The 25,039-nt window shown below is 49.5% G+C and overlaps 1 protein-coding gene across 1 annotated transcript in view; it reads right to left on the minus strand.

Annotated features, from left to right (window-relative positions):
• LOC147736800 (uncharacterized) overlaps positions 1-11,667 on the minus strand; it is a 433,099-nt gene extending 421,432 nt beyond the window's left edge. The window contains 1 exon segment of the mRNA XM_086952702.1: positions 11,579-11,667. Coding sequence (XP_086808828.1) covers positions 11,579-11,667 — 89 coding nt within the window.
• Between the last annotated feature and the right edge of the window lie 13,372 nt (positions 11,668-25,039).

The raw sequence follows: 25,039 nt of genomic DNA on the forward strand, positions 1-25,039 counted from the left end.
CTGGCAGCAGACAGGCTTGTCTTTGGCAAAATGCTTGCAACACACATGCAAAATGTTTACAACAAACACGCACACAGAAAAAATTGCTCTTTAAAAACTCCATTCAATTCTGTACTCACTGATGTGACACAAACTCCAACTCTCACTTGTACAGCCTCACACCTCATTTATAAATGGAATAATGTAACAAACTAGATATCTCTTAACTACATCTTCAATGCTGCACAATTACACAGGCATTGTGCTCTGCCGTGCACACACACACGTGAAATACAATTGATCTCCAGGCCCAAAGACCTACACACTCACACTGGAAATAAGTAATCAGACGGATCAGTCGCTTACACACTCATATAGATTCAATCCACCCAAGAGGACCAATCACAAACAAGCACATACACACTGTCTCGCACACACAAATCACTTCCATACATTTTGTATCGAAAGATTAGGCTTCGTCCAGGCCATTCACAGCTCCCAGAGATCTACACACAGGGCGGGCACAGGGTGGGCACAGATCTGCACAATCACATGTAACACCTCAAATAATCACGGCTTAATCCTCAGACAAAGTTCTTGCAGTCTCTTCAAACAGAGCTGTGACATCCCAGAGTCTCTGAGGCGACACCCAATGTGGAATGCTGCTGAGGGAGTTGGAAGGTGTCAGTATCTCAGAAGGGAGCAGATCTGTGGGTGGAGCATTCTGTAAGAAATAAACTTCCCTTTCTATCACCACCATGAACACGCGATACTTCATATATTAGCGACGCGCGGAAATATGGAAAAATGTACAACGCTTCAATATCGTGTTGTGAGAGTACTGAGGGTCTGTGAATTTTATGTTAAAAAAGCCACTGAAGCTGGTGATAACACAGAAAAACTGTCACTTCTTCAAATACACCACACATTGCGCAGCACACTACATCACAAACACAACCTGACCTGCACTTTACAGCACACTGGACGTGGGGGACCATAAGTCAACCCATACACGTCCCAAGCCAGCTCTGCCTGGGGCCCACCCATGAAGTAACCGTTAGGGACCCCAAGGAGAGAATTTTGAAATCTCACGCAACACACCTGCACAGCACACTCACCTTCCAAAAAACCCGCTCCGCAGTAATCTGGCGTCGCAGCACACCTGAGGCGAACTCGGTGCCTCGGGTGGGGCCCGATGATGGAGTATGCCACCAACTAGGTTGGTGGGTGAGGGCCTTCACACTAAACCAAATGGTTTCCCATGCAGACACATAGCATACAGACATAGCTAGTTCTCTTTGATTAACCACAACACAGAAAAACTGACACTTCTTCAAACACACCACACATTGCATGTGCGCAGCACACCACAGCACAAACACAGCCTGCCCTGCACTTCACAGCTCAAACATAACCTGTGCAGCACTTTACAGCACAAACACAAACTCTGGAGTGTTTAAGGATTACTCTATGTATAGGATTTTGTACTGTAAGTGTGTTTCCAGTACAAATTCTATGCTACACATCACACACACCTCTGGCCTATGGTGTAAAGGTTTTGTGTGGCACTAGGTAGACTGCGTACTAGTGCAGGGGTAGTGAGCAGCAGCGTGCAGTATTTCATAAATCTGGCTCAGCGCTTCTTTCTCCCCCTCGCACTTTACAGCGCTGAACTGAACTGCTGCACTGCGGTGCACTAAAAAATAATAAATCTGCTCCGTACGAGTGCAACCGTGGTCTGCCCATCCTTAACCCTCACATTCTCTTGTGCATGCGTGGTCTGCCCAGCTTCCACCCTCACATTCTCTCGTGCATGCTTGGTCTACCCAGCTTCAACCCTCACATTCTCTTGTGCATGCGTGGTCTGCCCAGCCTTAACCCTCACATTCTATTGAGCATGCGTGGTCTGTCCAGCTTCCACCCTCACATTCTCTCGTGCATGCTTGGTATGCCCAGCTTCAACCCTCACATTCTCTTGTGCATGCGTGGTCTGCCTAGTCCTAACCCTCACATTCTCCGTCAGCAGGTGGCAATTACAATGAGTGTGTTTCATCACGCTCTCCGCACTTCACCTCTCTGTCCCACTTAACCTATCTCTACTTCTCTATGTACCTCCACCCTCTCTTTTATCTCTGATCTCTTTACCTCAGCTCTCATCCAATATACCTCACTCTGGTCCATCTTTCTATACCTCTCTCTCATGCCCTTGCCTCTCTTTCAGTTTCTGTACCTACATATTTATCTATCACTCTTAACCCTGCTCTCTTACTCATTTCCCTCTACCTCATCCCTATCTCTGTACCACACTTATTTTGTTTCTCTATTACATCCCTGTATCTCTCCTCCTTCCATTTCCCTTCTCACACAAACTCATCTCTGGCTTTACCTTACCTCCATCTTCTCTTCACGTCCTTTTACCTAACCTATCCTACCTTCTCTCTCATACCTTTCTGTGCCTCACACTTCTCCTCTCCTTTCTAGCTCATTTCTCTCTGCCTCACCTCTCTCTGCCCCACCAATCCCTCACTCACTAAACATACATTTTAAATGTAACTCATTATTAGTTCACTGCCTTCTATCTCCACCTTTCTTTCTCACCCTCTACCTCTGTTTCCTTTCCTTCACCTCTCTAAATAGATTACTTGTTTCTGGCTACCTCAATTGCGCTACCTCAAAACCATTAACTATTCTCTCTTTCTCTCTCCCTCACTCGCTCTTTCACTCAAACACACATCATTCTCTGGACCTCCTTCTCCATTTCACCTCACTCCCTCCATCTCAACTATCTCTCTCAAACGTTATCTGTAGGGATCGCTCTACCTAACTGTCTATTCCTCTTTAATTTTCCCAAAACTCAATATTGCCTTTTTAGGGCTCGGCCTACGTCACCACTTCGTCAGAAGTGGGGTGAAGCTCCGAGCCGTTTTGTTAAGGGGCTCAGAATAGTGTAGTAAAAATTCCTCAGTGCACGAGATTTTTCAGTAGTTTTTTTTGCCATCTGCATGGTAATTGGTCCTCGCGGTGCTGTGTTTGTAGTAGCCTTCACACAATAGGCTATATGGATTTCAGGTTCGGCACTTCCTGCATATTCTGTGCAGTTATGCGCAGGGGAGTGTAATACGTTTTCAATTACGAGCTGTCAGGGTGCCGCGGTAATAGAATCCAGATGGTCGGGGCGCGTTCACCAGTCTGCAGTGAGTTTGGTGGGCACGCGTTCGTCTGCATCCTTTCATGTGTAAGTGTTGGCCTTTGAAGAGCTGGCTTATGAGTGGAACATTCTTGTTTGTACTGGAGCTTTGAGTAACGTTACAGACCATTAGTGTATCGGCCTAGATTTGCAAGATAAATTGTCCAGATGTTTCCTAATGTTTTGTCCTTTCTTTTCGACATAATAAAAATCTCTCAGCACATTTCACCCCCAGCACCCGTCCTTTGCTTAGTTAAACCACAGTATATAGTTTGTATGTGGAGAAGTGTGGCTCACCGGTTAGACATTTCACCCCCAGCACCCGTCCTTTGCTTAGTTAAACCACAGTATATAGTTTGTATGTGGAGAAGTGTGGCTCACCGGTTAGAGGCGGCAGACCCAGAAGCAGAGGTCGGCCCGGGACCAGGGTTCAATTCGCGACGCGGCAGGGTACGGAACCAATGTCAGCGGGCTCGATAAATCTCGCCTCGGTGCCTCTCTAACCATGGGTCCCACGCTGCAACTCTGGGCAATAGCTTGCTTAATCTCCACAACGGACCCCTCGCTGCCGGGGATGCCTGGCTTCACCTTGGGGTTGCCCAATAGGGACCATCTCACAGGGAAAGCCAGGACGGGTTCCCTAGCGGTACACAGCGCCAAGAAACCCCAGGGTGAACGTGCGCTCTACAAATTCATAATAACATAACATAACATAACGTATGCTGCATGTCACTCCCGTCTCTCAAGATGTGGCATGGTGCAGCATTGCTTCGCCAAGATTAAAAGAACTCCCACAGGCAATGACTCGTAATGTTTTTTCCGAAATTAACTTAACAAAATATATCTCGGACACTAGATTTAAAACACGGCTTCATGCAATTATTTATTTATTTGATAGTTTTTTATAGCGCAAACTTGACGGGTATCAGAGCGCTTTATACATTTGCAGAGAGCAGCAGAGTGATAACAATAAAGACATTTATGAAGAAGAAAAATACAGGACATAGTAGCACTCAGAGAAGAGAGGGTACAATTTACAATGTTCACGAGCAGAGGGGATAACTCAATAAGATCCAAAAAACGTGTGTCTGAAAAACGTGTGTCTGGTCAAAGAAAGCAAGCTAGACGCAGATGAGACTTTTAACTGCCGAAAGGTTTATTTTTTGTTGGGACTGTAGTTCCAGCAAGAGACTTACACTGACAGTTAAAATGTTATTGTTTATATACTTGCAATAAATAATTTATTTTGGTGTAGCGCCTCGTTCCACACACATGCTGCTTCTAACCACAGTTATTGTATTTATTATCCAGTGTTATGGCACTCACTTTTCCAACCCTCAAAAGCCCGGAAGATTTACACTGCAGAGTGTGAGTGAATGCGTGCAGAGTGCGTGCAGGGTGAGTGCAGAGTGCTGTTGAGAGCAGAGTGCAGAGTGCTGTTGAGAGCAGAGTGATGTGTGCTGTTGAGTGCAGAGTGCTGTTGAGTGCTGTTGAGTGATGTGTGCTGTTGAGTGATGTGTGCTGTTGAGTGCTGTGCTGTTGAGTGCTGTGCTGTTGAGTGCAGAGTGCTGTTGAGTGCAGAGTGCTGTTGAGTGCAGAGTGCTGTTGAGTGCAGAGTGCTGTGGGCTGTAGAGTGCAGAGTGCTGTGGGCTATTGAGTGCAGAGTGCTGTGTGCTGTTGAGTGCAGAGTGACGTGTGCTGTTGAGTGCAGAGTGATGTGTGCTGTTGAGTGCAGAGTGTTGTGTGCTGTTGAGTGCAGAGTGCTGTGTGCTGTTGAGTGCAGAGTGCTGTGTGCTGTTGAGTGCAGAGTGCTGTGGGCTATTGAGTGCAGAGTGCTGTGTGCTGTTGAGTGCAGAGTGATGTGTGCTGTTGAGTGCAGAGTGATGTGTGCTGTTGAGTGCAGAGTGATGTGTGCTGTTGAGTGCAGAGTGATGTGTGCTGTTGAGTGCAGAGTGATGTGTGCTGTTGAGTGCAGAGTGCTGTGTGCTGTTGAGTGCCGAGTGATATGTGCTGTTGAGTGCCGAGTGATGTGTGCTGTTGAGTGCAGAGTGCTGTGTGCTGTTGAGTGCAGAGTGCTGTGTGCTATTGAGTGCAGAGTGTTGTGTGCTGTTGAGTGCAGAGTGCTGTGTGATGTTGAGTGCAGAGTGATGTGTGCTGTTGAGTGCAGAGTGATGTGTGCTGTTGAGTGCAGAAGGCAGAGTGCTGTTGAGGGCAGAGTGCTGTCTGCTGTTGAGTGCAGAGTGATGTGTGCTGTTGAGTGCAGAGTGCTGTGTGCTGTTGAGTGCAGAGTGCTGTGTGCTGTTGAGGACAGAGTGCTGTGTGCTGTTGAGGACAGAGTGCTGTGTGCTCTTGAGGGCAGAGGGCAGAGTGCTGTTGAGGGCAGAGTGATGTTGAGGGCTGAGTGTAGAGTGCTGTTGAGGGCAGAGTGCTGTTGAGTGCAGAGTGCTGTTGAGTGTAGAGTGCAGTGTGCTGTTGAGTGCAGAGTGATGTGTGCTGTTGAGGGCAGAGTGATGTGCGCTGTTGAGGGCAGAGTGATGTGCGCTGTTGAGGGCAGAGTGATGTGCGATGTTGAGGGCAGAGTGCTGTTGAGTGCAGGTGCACAGTGAGTGAGTGCAGAGTACAGAGTGAGTGCAGAGAGAGTGAGTGCAAAGTGCAGAGTGAGTGCAGAGAGAGTGAGTGCAGAGAGAGTGAGTGCAGAGAGAGTGAGTGCAGAGAGAGTGAGTGCAGAGTACAGAGTGAGTGCAGAGTGAGTGCAGAGAGAGTGAGTGGAGAGTGCAGAGTGAGTGCAGAGAGAGTGAGTGGAGAGTACAGAGTGAGTGCAGAGTGAGTGCAGGTGCAGAGTGAGTGCAGAGTGAGTGCAGGTGCAGAGTGACTTCAGAGTGAGTGCGAGTGCAGAGTGACTGCAGAGTGAGTGCGAGTGCAGAGTGGCTGCGAGTGCAGAGTGACTGCAGAGTGAGTGCGAGTGCAGAGTGACTGCAGAGTGAGTGTGACTGCAGAGTGACTGCAGAGTGACAGTGACTGCAGAGTGACTGCAGAGTGAGTGTGACTGCAGAGTGAACAGTGTGTGAGTGTGCAGGGTGAACAGTGTGTGAGTGTGCAGGGTGAACAGTGTGTGAGTGTGCAGGGTGAACAGTGTGTGAGTGTGCAGGGTGAACAGTGTGTGAGTGTGCAGGGTGAACAGTGTGTGAGTGTGCAGGGTGAACAGTGTGTGAGTGTGCAGAGTGAACAGTGTCTAAGTGTGCAGAGTGAACAGTGTGTGAGTGTGCAGGATCCGAACACTCGAACTAAGTCCACCACACACACACATACATAAAACCACACACATAAGACCACACACACACCACCACACACTCCCCACAAACACACACAACCACACACCACCAGCCATCAGTGCACGCTTTCACCAGACACAACCACCACCAGCCATCAGTGCACACTTTCACCAGCCACACACACACCACCAGCCATCAGTGCATGCTTTCACCGGGCACATACACCACCCGGCGTCAGTGCAGGCTTCCACCAGGCACACAACACCAAACATCAGTGCACGCTTTCACCAATCACACACATACCACCAGCCATCAGTGCACACTTTCACCAGGCGCACTCACCACCAGCCGTCAGTGCACGCTTTTACCAGGCGCACTCACCACCAGCCGTCAGTGCACGCTTTTACCAGGCACACACACCACCAGCCGTCAGTGCACACTTCCACCAAGCACACACACCTCCAGCCAGCAGTGCACACTTCCACCAAGCACACACACCACCAGCCATCAGTGAACAATTTCTACAGGCACACACACCAACAGCCATCAGTGCACACATCAATTGTTAACGCATCCACAATAAACTATTGTAGCAATCGCAGTATGGTGCACTTCACTTTTAAACATATTCATCTAAAGGGCAGCATGCCACCATTGATACAATTCCAATCCAACCCACATATTTCTACTACACACCACATGCATACACTCCATAACACATGGATAAAAGACATTGCCATTTACAATGCCATTACCTCTAACTCAAATAAATCCAAGACCTATTGCATTTCTAATGCTTGTTAACATTACCTCTCTTTCTCTAGTTCATATAAGTTTTCAAATTCCTCGATTCTCTCTACAGAGGATTCCTCTATCGACACTTCACCCCTTTCTACTGTCCTTACCTGAAATGTTGTGCTCTCACCCTTTCCATTTTGCACTCTATATCGTGCATCGTCCACTTCTTGCTGCTTTTACCTCTCTCTAATTCACCTTTTATCTACATTACCTCTCTCTCTCTCTCTCTCTCTCTCTCTCTTCACCTCCCCCCCTTGGAATACTGTCCTCTTCTGCCTCTCTACATTACCTTCTCCCTACCTCACTCTAAACTCTACCTATTTCTCTACCTCTCTTTCACATCTTCCTCCAGCTACCACTCTTCATCTTTCCATCCGGCTACCTCACCATTTTTCTATATTCTTTTCCTCTCTCCACCTGACATATCTTTCTACATCATTTCAGTCTCTCCCTTCCACCTCTACTTCATGTCTCTCGCTCAACTGTTCTCTTTAAGTCTCAGTGCATCTCTTGTATCCTGGCCGGTCCCATTATCTTACTCAGGAGGCTCACAGGTACCTGCCGAGCTGGAGAGGTTTACACATTAATAGAAGTGAAGTTGGACAATGCAGTGGAAGAGAAATAAAGAGAAAGTTATTAGATGGGACTGTGAAAATCCTCAGAGCAGTGCTTTGATTTTTCGCTGCTGTAGCAGGAATGCAATGGTGAAAGGGCTATATTTACGGTAACACATTTTCTGCAACTAAAGCTACAATTTCAAGTGCTACATGCATATGTCTTTTTATTGTAATATTATGCACTAGTCCACTAAACGTAGCAGGTTTCCCTGCAATGGGAATAACAAGCTGGCTGGATATCCACTTAAAATGTTTTTGCAAGTAAAAGATCTAGAACCAAACTCAAAAATAAATATATCTTTATTAATATCTGTTCAAGCTTCTTTTGATAGTACTTGGCTGGTGGACTATAGCCAGCTTGGGCTTTTAGATGCTTTTGCCGGCCCGGGTTCGAAGGTTTAACATGGTTCAATCTTTTTTTGGCATCACAGGGACTTCAATTGAACCCAAAAGTGGTAATAAATTCAAATGTATTCCAAATAGGGATCCCCAAATATGTTGCCCGGGGTTCTATAAACCCTTAATATCTCAATGAACGGTAAGGTATAGTTTCATATGCTAGTTTGAACAAACGTTGCCAACTGAATGCAAAACAACTGCATCAAACTCAACACAAAAAAAACAGAAGAACTGATCTTCAAGAACAACACCTACTCATGGAACGACTCTTGGGTGGTTTGCTGAACTAGGAGCCTCACCCACTCCTACAGACCATGCCCGGAACCTCTACATCCTCCTGGACAAACTCACCCAAAAAAAAACACATATACGCAGTCTCCTCCGCCTGCTACTTCACTCTTTGCATGCTCTGAAAGATCTTCCAATGTCTCCCAATCAGCACCAGACGCACTATCACTCAACCCCTCGTTACTAGCTGCCTGGACTACGGCAACACCCTATGCAGGAATTACCACACACACCCTGAAGAGACTGCAGACACAGAGAGACTGCCTCCCCCCATTTCGATCCGAGGCCACCGAAGTCATCTGCGGCGTCCCGCAAGGATCATCACTCAGCCCCACCCTCTTCAACGTCTACATGAGACCTCTTGCTGCCATTGCACGCCAACACAACCTCAACATCATCTCCTACGCCGACGACACCCAGCTGATCCTCTCCCTCACCAGAGACCCCGACACCGCCAGAACCAGCCTACACGAAGGGATGAAAGACGTCGCCGAGTGGATGAAGAACAGCCGCCTGAAACTGAACTCAGACAAGACGGAAGTCCTCATCCTGGGACCATCGCCCTCCACCTGGGACGACTCCTGGTGGCCCCTGGGCACCGCTCCCAAGCCAACAGACCATGCACGCAACCTAGGCTTCATCCTGGACTCCTCCCTCTCGATGACCAGACAAGTCAATGCCGTCTCCTCATCATGCTTTCACACCCTTCGCATGCTTCGCAAGATCTTCCGATGGATCCCGACCGAAACCAGGAAGACGGTCACCCAGGCACTCGTCACAAGCCGACTGGACTACGGAAACACCCTCTACGCCGGAACCACGGCCAAGCTACGGAAAAGACTCCAACGCATCCAGAACGCCTCCTGCAGACTCATTCTAGACATCCCCCGACGCAGCCACATCTCCGGCCACCTGAGGGACCTGCACTGGCTCCCCGTCAACAAGAGGATCACGTTCAGGCTCCTCACCCACGCACACAAGTCTCTCCACGAACTGGGCCCCAAGTACCTCAACGACCGCCTGACCTTCTACACGCCCACCCGCCAGCTACGGTCTACCAGCCTCGCCCTCGCCGCCGTACCACGCATCCGAAGAGCCACCGCCGGAGGCAGATCCTTCTCCTACCTGGCGGCCAAGACATGGAACTCCCTCTTCATCCACCTTCGGCTGACCCAGGACCACCTCGCCATCCGGAGACAACTCAAGACCTGGCTGTTCGAGCAGTAGCGGACCCCTCCCCCAAGCGCCTTGAGACCCTTCTGGGTGAGTAGTGCGCTATACAAGTGCTATGATTGATTGATTGATGGATTGCAGACCATACAGAACTCAGCGGCCAAGCTCAGCATCTACCTCCCCAGACATACCCACATTACCCCACAGCTCAAGAATCTCCACTGGCTCCTCGTCCACAAAAGTTGTCAATTTAGGACGCTGACCCCCAACTACAAAGCTGTGCAAAACCAAGGACCAGCTTATATCAACCACCACCTAAGGTTCCATCAACCCTTCAGACATCTGCATTCCATCTCCCTGTCTCACACCACTCCGCGTCCGCTGAAGCAACAATAGAGGACGCTCCTTCTCCTACCCCGCGGCGAAGTCCTAGAACAGCCTCCCCCTTCACCTCCGACCTCAACCTCCATTCAGGGAGGGACTCAAGGCCTGGTTGTTGAATTAATTCACCCGAGCAGCATGGCTACCAGTGCCTGGATACCCTATTGGGAAATTAGCTGTGCTTTATAAATCTGCTTTGATAAAACCCTCACAATACTTTGGAGAACAAAGTTTGGAAATCAAAGATTTCAATGTATAGAACTGTGAGCAAAAGCGCTTAGAAATGTATTAAAAAGATGAAACTAATATTTTTCTGTAAAAATACGCTTTTGTTTCCTTCTAGCACAACTGTTAATCCATTAAAGTGATAATCTCCCCCAAATTGAAGTACAAGGTCTGAACATGTATTTGTGAAAACAAGTAAGAACCGCAAATGGGATATTTGTGGATCCTTTCCCAATATAAAGGAGTTTAAACCCACAAACTGAGACCAGATTGAATCTTTGATGTACTATAACACGGTCACAATGTGACCCCATTGCACAGTGCACCGTAAAGTCCTAAATTTCAGCAAGGAAACATAGCATTCTGGGACATGTAGATTGGGTTTAAGCACGGTTAGTATAGGTGCAAAAATATAAAGCAATGTGCTGTTATTTAACGACCCGTGGCTAACTGAAGGGAGTCATATATAACATATATAACAATTATTAAACATCACATAACCAAGTGAGTTTGGCACAAAATGACAAGAGTCCTCCACTCACAATAGGGCTCTGTCTGCCGCTCCCTTGGGCTCTGAGTAAGGGCAGCAGATAATGTAATCAAGGCCAAAATGGTGCAGATTGCTAGTTCATTTCCGCCCCAAACAAAGCGGATGCAGAGGGTGCGTGTGCGCGTGATTAAAGAGTAAACTTTTCAGACACTCACCCCCAGTCGGGGATCTGGGTTGAATCCATCATCATTCTTTAGCTCACTTCGGCACCCCAGTTCACACCCAGATATATGCAAATCAGTCTTGACCCTATGCCTTATGGATGGGAACAGTCCAGACCGAACTGCCAAGCCAGGTCTTCCCTGAACCGGAAACAAGCATCCTGGGACCGGTTTCTGGGCATCACCCTTCATCAGCCAGTCTAGCTTGAATCCAGTGCCAAAGTGAGCAAGGGACCCACGTCTGGGCATACCCTGCCAACTTAGGTCGAACTAATAAAACACAAGGAGATGATGGACCGAGCGCTGAAACTTTTCAGTCACTCACCCCCAGTCACAGATCTGGGTTGAATCCAATATCATTTCTGTCAGCTTGCAGTACTACCCGATATGTGCGACTCCAAGGATAACAGCAATGCTTGTTACAAGGATTGTCCAACTGTTCTAGGGTTGTGAAGTTTCCAGGTGCATCAAACAACTTACAGCTGCAATCACACTTGATAGGACATACAGTAAGAGCAGCCCTCCCCCCCCCCCCCAGAAATCCTAACCTGGGAGAGCTGTTTTGAGGAGATAGAGCTCGTACACCATGACTGGCACAGAGAGTTGTGCAGAAAGGTGAAGCCTTCAACCCTGCCATTAACTGCTTCCACAAAGACACATTGCTAGTGACTTGGCCCAGCCATCCCTTCTCACATCCTCCTGAAAGCATAAATAAATTCTGATCAAATCAACAGGTGAGCCGAAGAACAGACATTAGAGAGACAAATGCAACAAGGAGTGTCCAGTTGTGAGCAGAGACGCCAAGAGAAGTGATGGAAGAGACACGAGAGACAAATACAACAAGGGAGGGCCCAGCTGTGAGCAGAGAGGCAAAGAGAAGCGTGGGGCGGAAAAAGAAAAGAGAGACAAATGCAACAAGGGTGGCCCAGCTGTGAGCAGAGAGGCCAAGAGAAGCATGGGAGGAAGAGACACTAGAGAGACAAATACAACAAGGGAGGGCCCAGCTGTGAGCAGAGAGGCAAAGAGAAGCGATGGAAGAGAGCAAGAAGGAGGCAGGAGGCCTGTAGAGTCAGGGCTCTAGGTGACGCTGATGGACGATGGAGGCCAAGGCTTCGCGGCACGTCTGAGACTCACCAGCTCTCTTCCTTTGCCCTCCCTTCTTCGCAGCCTCTGCCGTGGGCCCTCTCTTCTCCTCCTCTACCCCTCGCCCCCTCTTCCTTCTCTGCTCCCCACAGCTCTGCCACCCCTTCCTCCCCCCTCCTCTGCCCCCTCCTCTCGACCTCCTCCTCCCCACCAGACCTCCTCTCTTCAGCCCCCACCCTCACCCCCCTCCTGTGCCCCCCTCCCCTCGCCCCCCTTTCCTCTGCCCCCCTCCCCGTGTTCCCCCTCTCCTCTGCCCCTTCCCTCGCTCCCCTTCTCCTCTGCCCCCTACCCTCGCCCCCCTCCCCCTGCACCCCATCTCTTCTGCCCCCTCCCCTCGTCCCCCTCTCCTCTGCCCCCCTCCCCTCGCTCCTCTCCCCTCTGTCCCCTCCCCTCTCCTCTGCCCCCTCCTCCCCCCTCTTCTCCCCCCTCCTCACCCTCTTCCTCTGCCCCCTCTTCTCTTCCCCCTCCCCTCTCTTCTGCCCCCCCTCCCCTCGCTCCTATCCCCTCTGCCCCCTGCCCTGTCCTCTGCCCCCCTCCTCCCCCTCTTCACCCCCCTCTTCTGCCCCCTCCCCTCCCCCTCCTCCCCCTCCTCCTCACTCCCTTCCTCTGACCCCTCCTCTCACCCTCCTCCTCTACCCCTTTCCCCTCCCTCTCCTCCTCAGGAAGGGGTCTAACCTCCGGGTGATCCATGCATCTGTCGACTTCCTCGGCCTTGGGCCAGACTACTATTTTGTTGACTCTGGCCATGCGATCTTGTGACCAGACCTTGCCGTCACTGAGGAGAGCCGCCCTGCCACGCACCTCCTTGACTTGTAGTGGCTGGCTGAATTTGGTTTCGCCCTTCTTTTGTAGGGTGGGGAGTTTGATCCTGACCCACTCCCCTTCTTCCAGCGCCGTTTCCTTCGTGCTGCGTCGCTTGTCATAGTGTGCTGCATAGATCTTCTGGGCCTTCTCCAGATTGTGCTGCACCACCGCAGGGGACCACTTGCTGGTGATGGTCTTCTCCCTCCATGCTACGTTGTCCCGGGTGAAGGGATGCCGTCCTCTTAGCACTTGGAACGGACTATACCCCACTACAGAGGGCGTTATCCGGTATGCCCATATCATGTTCATTACTTCCACCTCCCAGTCTTTTCCTTGCGATATGGCTGCCTGGATGGAGCCCATGAGCATCCTGTTGAACCTTTCGACCTGGCCGTTGCAAGCTGGATGGTACACGGCAGTGTGTCTCACCTCGATCCCATTCCTCTTCATGTATCTCCCCCACTTGTCCGACACAAATTGCGGACCATTGTCGCTGAGGATGGTTTTGGGTATTCCCTCTCTGAGGAACACCGAGGTTAGGAACTTCAAGATCGTGTCCGTGTCCATCGACTCTTGTATGTCCACTTCTGGCCACTTAGAATACTTGTCTATTAACACACAGATGTACTTATTCACACCTCTACTGTCCAGCACGGGCCCCAGAATGTCTATGGCCACATCCTCCCAGGGGCCATGCGGGGTGTCGAACTTCCCCAGTGCTGGTCGGAGTGGGCGGAGCACCTTGTCCGCTCCTTGGCACTGCCCGCACTCCCGCACTTGTCTCTCGATGTGGGCATCCATTCCTGGCCACCAATACATCTGTTTGACCAACGCCTTGGTTTTCACTATGCCCAGATGCCCCTCGTGGAGCGATTTCAGCAGTCGGGGTATTAGTGTCACTGGGGGCACCACTCTCTCTCCTCTGTACAAGAATATCCCCGAGTCACTCAGGGACAATTCTTCTCTTATTTCATAAAAACGTCGGACACCCTCCGTTAGCTTCTTCTTGTCCGGCCACCCCGACCTGAGATGTTTCCTTACTTCCATCTTCTCCTCATCGAGCTCGTAAGCCGCCTGCCATTCCTGTGCACTGATCGATGTCTCATGGTCCTCCATGCTGGCGACCATCTCCTCTGTGTCCGGGGTCTCTCCCGGCGCCTCTTCCATGGCTGATGCCCGGCTGAGGTAATCAGCTACCTTGTTCTGCGTGCCTGGAAGATATTCTACATCGTATGTATAATCTAGCAACTTCAGGGTCATTTTCGCTATTCTCGGGGTGGCAGTGTCATTGCCCGATGATGTCAACACTTTGACGAGTGGCTTGTGATCCGTTTGGAGCCTGAATTTCGTGCCCCATATGAACTGACGAAACTTGTTCAATGCCCACGTGACCGCCAGCATCTCCTTTTCAATTACGCTGTACCTTTGTTCCGTCGGGGACAGCGCCCGGGATGCAAAACTGATTGTTTCTTTGGTTCCGTCTTCCCTTTCTTGCGCCAAGACAGCCCCCAAGCCCTTGTCGCTTGCGTCTGTCGTTACAATAGTCTTGCCCATGGGGACATACCCCTGCAACGGGATGGCATGGCTGATACAGTCTTTAATGGACTCAAATTCGGACTGGGCCTCCCTGTCCCATTCGAATTTTGTATTGTGCCTGATTAGTTGTCTCATCCTGTACGTTCTCGTGGCAAAATGTCTGACAAACTTGCTGTAATACTCGGCCATTCCAAGGAATGACCGCACTTCCTCTTTGGTTGTTGGGGCTTTGGCGTCCTTTATTGCCTTCACGTTTTGCTCCTTCGGTGAGATGCCATGTGTTCCTATCTCGTGCCCTAGGTAGGTCACTGTGCGAGACCCTATTCTGCACTTGCTCCATTCCGCCGTCATTCCTTTGCCTTGCAGCACACCCAGCACTTGATGTAGTTTCTTGTCGTGCTCACCTTTGTCGGAGCCCATCACTAGGATGTCGTCTTGGAAATATTGCACTCCCGAGATGTCCTTAAACAACCTGTGCATCAACTTCTGGAAAACGGCCGCAGCGGATGCCAGGCCGAAGGGCATTCTCCTGAATTGGTAGCATCCAAAGGGCGTTATGAAGGCTGTGTACTTCCTGCTCGACGGTGCAGTTCTATCTGGTAGTATGCAGACGTGAGGTCTATGGTGGAAAAGTGGGTGATACCTTTTGTCCTTGCTAGCATCTCCTCTATTCTGGGGAGCGGGAACCTCTCCACTATGAGGTTTTTGTTGAGCTCCCTCAGGTCCACACAGAGCCTGACCTTTCCATTGGGTTTTTTAACTACTACCAAGGGCGATAGCCATTCCGCACTGTCCACTGGCTCGATGATATCTAGCTCTTCCAACTTCCGTAGTTCCTGGCGCACCGCCTCACTCGTGGATATCGGTATGTTCCGTACCTTATGCACTACTGGTACTGCTCCCTCCTTAAGGACCATTTTATGCATGAATTTGTCCAGTTTGCCTACCGTGCCCTCGAAAACCTTGGGGTATGCTGCCTTCCAATCTTCCTCCTTCGAGAGGGGCCATTCATCTGTTAGCAAGATCTGTTCTTTCCCTCCCGGATTGAGTATGATGCCGAGACCACCTGCGTCTCTCCATCCTAGTACCGATGGGCCCTTCTCCGCTACATACAGGGTGCACGTGGCCGACCGTCCTCTGAATTCGAACTCCAAGTCCCTGCATCCTACCAGTGGGATGGAATTCTCGGTATACGAGATGGGTCTGATGTCCGGCGGCATTAGGTCGGGTCCTATGACTGGCACGAAGTCCTCTTCCCATATCGACCTTTGCACGATGGTCCAGGGGGACCCTGAATCCACGGCCACATGTACCTTGACGCCCCCGATGAGCATGTCGGTGCGGGGCTTATCCCTGCGCTTCCCGGATACGTCCAGCACTTGATCCTCTATGCACAGCACCAGGTCATCCTCTTCCGGGTCGTCTTCCTCACTTACGTTGGCCGTGGCCGCGTCGATGCACTTGACCGTGGACTTCGTCCCCTTCTTCCGGCAGACTTTTTCGAAGTGACCGGTCAACCCACAGAATGAGCACCTGGCGCGAAACGCGGGACAACGCCTGTCCTGGGCCGCGTGCGCTGCACTGCCACATCTGTAGCACGCGAATTTCGTCCTCTGGCTGGGGCGAGACATCTGCTTCCCAGACCCTCTTGTGTCCTTCCTCGGGTCTCCGTAAGCGCTTTTGGGCTTGCTGGATTGTGGTGCCTCATCAATCTTGTTGATCATCTGTCTCGGTCCACTTTCCCTTTTTGCCGCGTCTGCGCCTCTCTTCGACATTTCCGCCTTCTTGACCATAGCCACAACTTCTTTCAGGGTTGTCTCATTCATCGCCCATAGCTTGTCTTGGACTGCTCTGCTGGTGGTGTGCATTACAATTTGGTCTTTGATGTATTCATCCTGCAGGTTCCCATACCTACACGTGATTGCTAGCCGGCGGAGAGCTGCCACATAGTCGTCAATGGATTCTCCTGCCTCTTGTTTTCTCTGTTGGAAGTTATAGCGGTCTATCGAGACGCAAACTCCTGGGCGATAGTGGCTGTCCAGGTCGTCCAGTGCATTCACAAAGACGTCCGTCTCCGCTGCACCCCTCTCTTTGGGCACCAGGTTCTTAAACACTCTTACCCCTTCTGGGCCTAAGTTGTGGAGCAACAGTCTCTTTTTCCTTTCCGGCTTGTATTCACCTTCACTTTCATCTTCCAGGGCCTCAATGTAATTGAGGAAATATTCTTTCCAGTCTTCCCATTTTAGTTGGGGTTCACCTGGTCTGGTTAGGAACGGGACGGGTGCCATCAGGGCTGACGCTTGATTCGCCATTCTGGCTTCGCCTCTAGGTCCTCCTTCCTGGGCCCTTTGGGTAGGCTCACCGGACGCTCCTGCGCTCTCTGCCGTGTCACCTTGGCCCCTTGGGCTACCTGGGGTATTGTCCCTCGTAGCGTGCGCTGTCTGCGCTATCTTCCCCCCTTCCTCTAGCTTGGGGGTGTCTCCTTTGGTTGCCAGGTTGCTGCCTGGGGGCTCCTGGAGTCTTCGGCCACACTAACCTGACTTGTGAGGCTGGTGTTTTTGTTCCTTGCCGTGCTGCTGCGCTGCTGCCACGCCCTTGCTCTTCCTTTCTGGACCTGTGCCTTGCTGGCTCGTGGGTGTGGGCTGTGGGGTTTTATTTTTTTTCGTCCACTGCACCTGGTGGTGTCCGGATCTCAGCCTCGTCGCCACTGTAATGTTTGTTCTTCTCCCCCACAGGACACTCTGAGACAGGTATGAGTGTGGAACTCACTTTTATTATGTACAACAAGAAAGATCCTAGCCAAGGGCGCCGAGCGTCTAACTACAGCGAGCTCCGGTCGCCAACTGCCGTTTCCTCGCGTTCGCGCCTTTTCCTTTACCGTAGTGCGCATGCGCGCCTATCCGCTCTAGCCTACGGCGTAACGCGTCATCGCGTATACGCCCGTAGACTAGAGCGCATACCACACCCTCTTCACCCCTCCTCTCGCCCCCCTCTCTCCCCCCCCCCCGCAGTCTCACCTTCTCTTCTCAACCTGAAGAGAGTTCAGGATCGCCTTCACTTCCGGGTCAGAGCCGATGCTGCCGAGCCCTCTCAGAAATATCTACTGCCGGGTGAGCGGCGGCAGCGACTGATGAGCTCTCCTCAGGTCTGTGGGTGTGACAGAGTGGGGTCATTTGTGGCAGAGTCAGCATCAGCAGCGGAGGCTGAGTTCCTCTCTTCCTGTCAGTGTGATTGTGTCCGGGTCACCTGTGTCAGAGTCAACACCTGCAGCAGACTGAGCCTCTCCATGGCCTTTGTAGATAAGAACGTCTGGGTCAGCGGCGGCAGCGACAGCACGAGCAGCGGAGGCTGCGGGGCTCTTTTCTTCCTAAGAGTGTGAATAGTCTCTGGGTCAGCGGCGGCAGCGACAGCACAAGCAGCGGAGGCTGCGGAGCTCTTCTCTTCCTGTGAGTGGGAATAGTCTCTGGGTCATTGGTGGCAGAGTCAGCAGCAGCAGTGAGTCCTGCCAGGCCCAGCCTTCACTGATTCTATTTCAGGACCGGAGGCTTCGTATTATGCTTCTCTTTCTTATATTTGCTACTCACAGCAGCCAATGAAAAACGTTTTGTATGCAAATAAAACTACATTTCCCATGATGCTTGTACATACATCACATCCTGTATAGCCCAATAAGAGCTGTTGTACCCCGTGTCTCCTCCTCTTTCTTTGCTGCTCACGCAGAAAGTTAAGTGCTCGACTATAATATGATTTTGCCTTACTTAATTGTTCATTGAGATGTGATGATTATGTTGTATGCCTATGCTTACACGTAGATAATGCTACTTTTTAAACTCTGCTGTTATGTGTTTGTAAGCGCTGTTTGCTAGTAATTCTGGTTGAGCCGCGCGTGGCGCGCTACTGCTTCATTGGCAATAATATCCACTGATACTGTTTTACGCTAGCGCAGCATCGCGCTGTGTTTCAACATTCTGCTGTTGCGAGTGTAACGTGTGCATAACGCTGATTTCCCGCTGGCCTTCGGCTTCGGGCATGCTGATGAGCTCCAGCCGGGAGTGATTACCTCAGGAGGCTCTCGCGGAGAGCGGAGCTAAGGCGTCATGCGGGCGGCCCCCGCGCTCAGAATAATTCCCCCGCTGAACTCGTATGCTTCCTGCCAGTTGCGCTAGGGCCCTTAATTGTCCCCCTTATAAAGTATTTATTTTAAGGTGGCTGTGCCGACTTGTTTTGGGAAGCTCGGGCGAGCGCGCGAAGCCCCTTCTCCCGCCTCCGGCGGGCGCTATTCATGTTTTAGGACTTCCGGTGTCATAGAATATTACCAAGCCTCCCGTGATCTTGTGATATTGCGCTGTCTTTGGCGGCATGTTTTTTCAGTGTTCAGGTGTTGCTTGTCCGCGCCCCGCTAGGCGGGTTACGTATTCTCTCACTGCGGTCTACACGGCTGTCTAGTCGACTTCCTTTGGAAGCACGTGGTATGAAGGCTAGCGCTGCCTCCTTTAGAATTGGATGTACAGTGCTTCGGGTGTCGACGTCTCTGCTTTCATATTACAATTGCGCTTGCTCAGCAAGAGATCCTCTCTTGAGGACTTATTCTATTATTCATATGTATTATACCTTTTACAATAAAGGCAGGACGGATCTGTTATATGTATTCATATTTATTTCCAACTCTTCTAGTAAGGATCTTGCAGTTTATTGTGGTATTTACTGTTCCCTTAGTTGCTCACGGTTATTAAGCGTTCCAGCTAGGAATTGTTTTCGCCCGCAGGCGAGGTGATTGAAATGTTCCTTGACCGGTTGGGTTTTAGCAATGTGCGCATCAGGTTGCAATACCTGCGCAGTTTACATTGTATGCTTCATTTGGCAACTGCCTAATAGATGATTATGTGTCCTAACACAAAACGGTTCACCCTTCCGGTCACACAGCCTGTAGACGCTCCAGTGGGAGTGGAGATGGCGTGCTCTCACCGTATATATTGACTCTACATGTATTGGCCCAACTGCGCACGCAATCCAAGAGAGCAAGGCACCGAGCTGGAGTTCCAGCGTTACTACTAAGCCACTGTCGGGTAGTGGTTACGTATCTTACTAATACCAGGTATGCAGGTATGTACTATATGGTTCCAAACTAGTAATTTCACAATATATGTCCATGTGTATTTCAGGGAATACTTCCTGTGATGGCGCAGTTTCGCGTTTACCCGCCAAAAGCCTTCCCTAGTGGCTGAGTGCGGAATAGAGGCAATGACGCTCCGGGGGGCGTAATCCACTCACCTTCACTTCATATCAGTTTGGATTACGCCCTTCGCACGCGTTCCCAACTTGCTCCTAGGCTCCTAATGCCTCATGTTCAGACGGAGCGATTTTGACTTACGCCTTCCAGGCTGTAACACAGGAGGGCTCTCGGACTGCGCACACGCTCCTTATAACTTGACATGGCAATGACGCCCTTGGGGGCTGGAATAAATTGGACTACAGCTTTGCTGAGGAGCCAGATATATTTTATTATTTCACTTCTAGTGTGCAAAGGGTTGGCTCCCCCTCTTACTCCTCTGTGACTGGTGCCTTGCACTACAATATTACATTCAGACACCCATACACAGGCAGGGTGAGATACAAGGAGGATGAAACGTACATTAGGGAGCGTTCGCTCCAGAATGCACTCTGTGCCAATCGGGATTTTCCGTCCCAGTGTCGGTCACCAGGGCCCCAGGTATTCAGTCCCCAGCACGGGGTAGTAAGCCCCATGACCGTCCATCATTATTATTTACGCATATTCTTTGGGCGTTGTTTTTTGTCTTGTTTCTTGTTTTGTTTTTCTTTTGTTTTTTATCTTTTTCTTTTCTTCTAATGCCAAGGTTGGGGTTCCTACCGTTGACATCCACTCCCTCCTGATTCTAGATCTTTATGAGAAGGATTTTTCCAGAACATTCGTGCTAGCTGGTTTAGTCTCCCCGGTGGCTCCGCGGGTTGCAGTGAACACAATACGTTTTTTGGGTTCTTTTTTCGCCCCATCTCCAAGAGATGCAAATCATTTTTCTCTGTAAATGGATAATTTCACCATGTCAAATGGGTGGTAGTTCACCATTAGGGTTGTTACAAAGGTGTCTAGTGTATATGGGCAGGTTTAGCATTCCCCTGGATTCACAAGGATACGTCATAATAACAGTCCTTTACTTTTGCACTTTCTTATGACCATTTTCGACTATAATCCCTTCTGCTTCAGGGATTTTCAGCTTTCTGTCCCTTTTCGGGAATGCACAATATAATGGCTGGTTCCAGCTCCACTTCAGTTCCCCGTTGCCTCAGGAGGTTCGTCCTCCAAACGGTACCTCGTTATCTGGCACTCTCTGATGGTGCAATCCTTCACATAGCCCCCTTGGAGCGCACTCTTGAGCTCTCCGTGCAAGAGCCCTTCGGGGACTTGATGGTGTACTGGTATTATTAAGTTTGTTTCCATTAGTTTTCTGACATTTTCACAATGTATTTGTAACCGGAACTACCGCCGAATTAAAGGTGCCTGATCTTCCTACTAATTGAGGGGCCAACTCCTATTCCCTCAGACACCCTTCCAATGCCTTACACTGGCAAGGGGTGTGGCGCCAATCCGACTGACGCTGGAATCTGGGGATCACAGTTTGGTCCTCGGCGCCAGATTAGCCCGGCACCATGTGACTCGGGGCAATAGCTTGCTTAATCTTCCTGACGACCCCTACATCTCGAGACCCTTACGGGTGATCGTTCGTGTTTTTCAAATGTGAATTATTATTATTACACCTTCACTGTCAGCAGAAACGGATCCTAGCATTTCTGATGTGTGAAGACCTCCATGCTGACTTCAACACCCAGGGCCAAGGGTTGTGTCCTGCTCGGGTGCTTTGTATCTTTTCACGAGATTACTGGGGCTTCTTGCATGTCCGCCATCAAGTAAGTAATCTCCTTTTGGCTTCAAGGTTTCCCGATAATGACAGAAACTTGCCAGGCGCTTACCTGCGTTGCAGGCGCTCTCTTATAACTCCAGGTTCTTCTGTCCTTTGTGATTTTTTCAACGTGGAAAGGCCATGTTAGCGGATAGATACATCACACATGACTCTACTGTGGGGTTATTTTTCCCCGCATGACGGCCGATCTTCTACCAAAAAATGTTGTACATATTGGTTTTCGCTCTACCTTACAACAGCAGTTGGATCGTTTATTTTCGGCTAGTGTTTTCCAATCTTTCTCGTCAGGTATTCCATTACCTCCCTCCCAGATCAGAATATTCCTCTAGGGGATGGGTTTTTTCTCTAGCTTCCCTTATTTATAAGGGCCTATTCATACATACTCCCAGGTTTAGATTCCGGGTCATGCGGTGACTCTAGGCCTTTCTACCTGTCGCAGTTCTGGCAGCAGGTAACACCACTGGATTCTTGCAGGTACGGTAATCATTTCAAACAAGGTTTTTCATTTCACTTTATACCAGGATCACAACTTATCAGGCTCTACTACATAGCAAGCTTTCCAGCTACAAATTATGGGTTTATTGTTTTTAAAATTTTCAAGAGGTCCTACTTATAACCTGTTACTGCGGTCTCGATAGCCACTGGCTGAAGTCTGATATAAAGGCAGCAGGGATTTCTACCCTAAATGTTTGGGGCACATTCTGTTCTAGTTGCTTCAGGATCCAAGATATATTAATGGTTGGTTGTGTGACAAAAAATCTTTTAACATGTGCCAGCGACTATACTAACCACATGTTTGAGGACGATTATGCCAGGGCATAATTTCATACCAAATGTCTGGTCATTCTGCCCATGATGTCATGGTTTGCAATGTTATATGATTATTTCTGATTGTTCAAACGCCTCAAGGTCTCGATTTCTGATTTTCTGTTTCACCAATTATTACACATCGGTGGGTGATCTAAAGGTTGTTGTGTATTATAAGTGTTAAACTAGCATAATACGAAGCCTCCGGTCCTGTAATAGAATCAAAAATTAGCTAGCATTCGCGCCAAGAATTTCCAATTCTATTAAGGACACGGAGGTGAGGATTATCCCACCCGGTTTATTACATTATTGGTAATAATTACCCACCCGCATGTCCTTGATACTCTGTATCAGCAGAAGTTACGTTTTTTTTTCCTTTCTCATTCCTTTCAGCTTCGAGTAAAGATGAAGGATCAGGTGTTCTTCTGGCTTAGAAGACGTAATCTTTCCAGTCGAAAATGGTTCTTCCATGTTGAAGGATGTTTATTGAGACTCTTATTCCGTGGATTGTACTGGATTTATTAATGTGTGGACTATATAAGTTCGAGCAAAGAAAGAGGAGGAGACACAGGGTACAGCAGCTCTTATTGGGCAATACAGGATGTGATGTATGTACAAGCATCATGGGAAATGTAGTTTTATTTGCATACAAAACGTTTTTCATTGGCTGCTGTGAGTAGCAAATATAAGAAAGAGAAGCATAATCCTTGCCTCTGTGTCCTTAATAGAATTGAAAATTCTTGGCGCGAATGCTAGCTAATTTTTGATTCTGCACGAGTTTTCTGGATATCCTGCAGGTTTCTTCCCCAGTGTTCTGGGGTAGAAAGGGTGCACTTCCGAGCAATACTGATCTCACCTCGCCCAGCCTGAACTCCATCCACCCCCTGTTAACCCCTGGAATCCCGGAACAGAAGAAACGTCTCCCTTCCACTGAGTAGGCCGCCGACACCCTGCGCATGAGGGCTTTAGTCCCGGAGGAATCTCAATCGGTGATTCTCCTTGATAAAGTGAGAGGGGCCCCTGGAGCGTGGGGGCCCTGTGTTACGCCACTGCATTCTCAGTTTTCTGCATTTAACTTGGTTTCCACTGCCTTTACCGTTTTCTCAGTATCTGGCTATTTGTCTTTTAGCGCTTCCTTGTCCTGGTTGTCGCTTCCTTTAGCGATTCTCAATGTGTGACTATTTTCGCTGCTAGCGCTTCCCAGCACTGGACTGTTGTTGCTTTTTCGGCTTCTCTGTACGTGGTTACTGCTGCATTTAGAGTTAATGTTCAAAGGACTTATGGATCTGTGTGCGGTATCTCTTTCACAGCCTTAAGAGCAGGTGTCTGGCCGAGGATATCTAAATTTCCTTTGTCTCCATCGACAGCTTTGCTCTGGCTGGAGCGGCCCTTTGACTCTACATACGCCAATCGTCGATCTTCTATTCGACTGAGTCACGGGTGGCACGCATAAGCAGTTTGCTAACCTCGGCAAACTCTCTGGGGGAGCACGCTTGTTCTTCGGGTTATGTATCCCCTGTCTTGTCACCAGTAGTAGCCTCCTCCCCAGCCTGGGTACATATAAATGATCAAGCCACACACAGAGCTCAATTATAAACATTTTTATTCTTCACTGAATAAACCGTTGACTGAATATTCTATGTCAAGAATCTTTATTAGTGTTATCAAAAAAGACTAGCTTAAATATGACCAATATTGTTAGGACTCTGATTAGATTTGTCATGGGCACCTCGTTGGTGAGTTCATGAAGCCCTCACCCACCAACCTGGTTGGTGGCATGCTTCATCATCGGGCCCACCCAGTGACACCTAATGTGTCCCGGGTGTGCTGCGACGCCTGATTACAGCGGAGCTGGTATTTTACTGAGAGTGCAGTGTGAGGTGTAAAATGAAGTGTGAGTTAAAACGGCTTGGCGAGGGTCCCAGTACCAGAGGGTAAATTAAATTTAGTGTAACACATTTTAGTGCATCTCACCACATTTCTACACTAAAATCCACGTGTCACACTTTCTTAGCATTTCTGAAGGTGCTTTGCTTTCATTGAGGCTTGAGTGCAGCCGGCGCTCATTTGTTTAATCCTATTGCAGTCTGAGCTAGGCCCATAGAGGTGGCTGGGTTGTCATGGAAACGTCTTCAGGGCCCAGCTTGTAACAATATATGTGCATTGGTTCCGGCGCACATGTCCGAAAAGAATAATCAAAGTGTCTCTGACCCTGAGCACATGCTGTGTTCACACCTTCAGTCGAGGGATGGACTGCCCTATAGGACAGTGTGGCAGCGCCAGGGCTAGTCCGGCAGGTCAGTATGAGGGCCATGGTGTCGGCTGCTTATGAGAGTAATTCAAGCGAGAGACATGCAGTATATGGAATGATTACAGAGAATGTTATTTAGATTCCTTTGTGTGATGTGTACTATGAACCAGACTATTCATCGTTTCTCTCATTGCCTTGAGAAAGCCCCAGGCGTGCCAGCTACATTGCGCAAAACACATGGAGGTGTTGCCTGCCTGTCTCTCTGGAAATACATCTACAATTATCTGGAGGCATCGGGATGTTGCCACCTGACAGGTAGTCTGACCTCTGGACACTGAATGAAGAGTTCCGTCCAGGTCTCGTAACCCCGTCAGCTGTACCTCTACTCTTCTGCTTGTGAGCCTGTTTCAAGGACTGGTGCGGCATTTTTGTACTGTGGATTTTCCTGAAATCATCACACAGTCCATAATTTGTATAGCACCAAAAGGTCGAATCACCAGCGCATTGCCTGTATCCCTTGGAGTGTTTCA

This window comes from Lissotriton vulgaris, chromosome 1_2 (genome assembly GCF_964263255.1).
Source record: "Lissotriton vulgaris chromosome 1_2, aLisVul1.2, whole genome shotgun sequence".
NCBI classification, from domain to species: Eukaryota; Metazoa; Chordata; class Amphibia; order Caudata; family Salamandridae; genus Lissotriton; species Lissotriton vulgaris.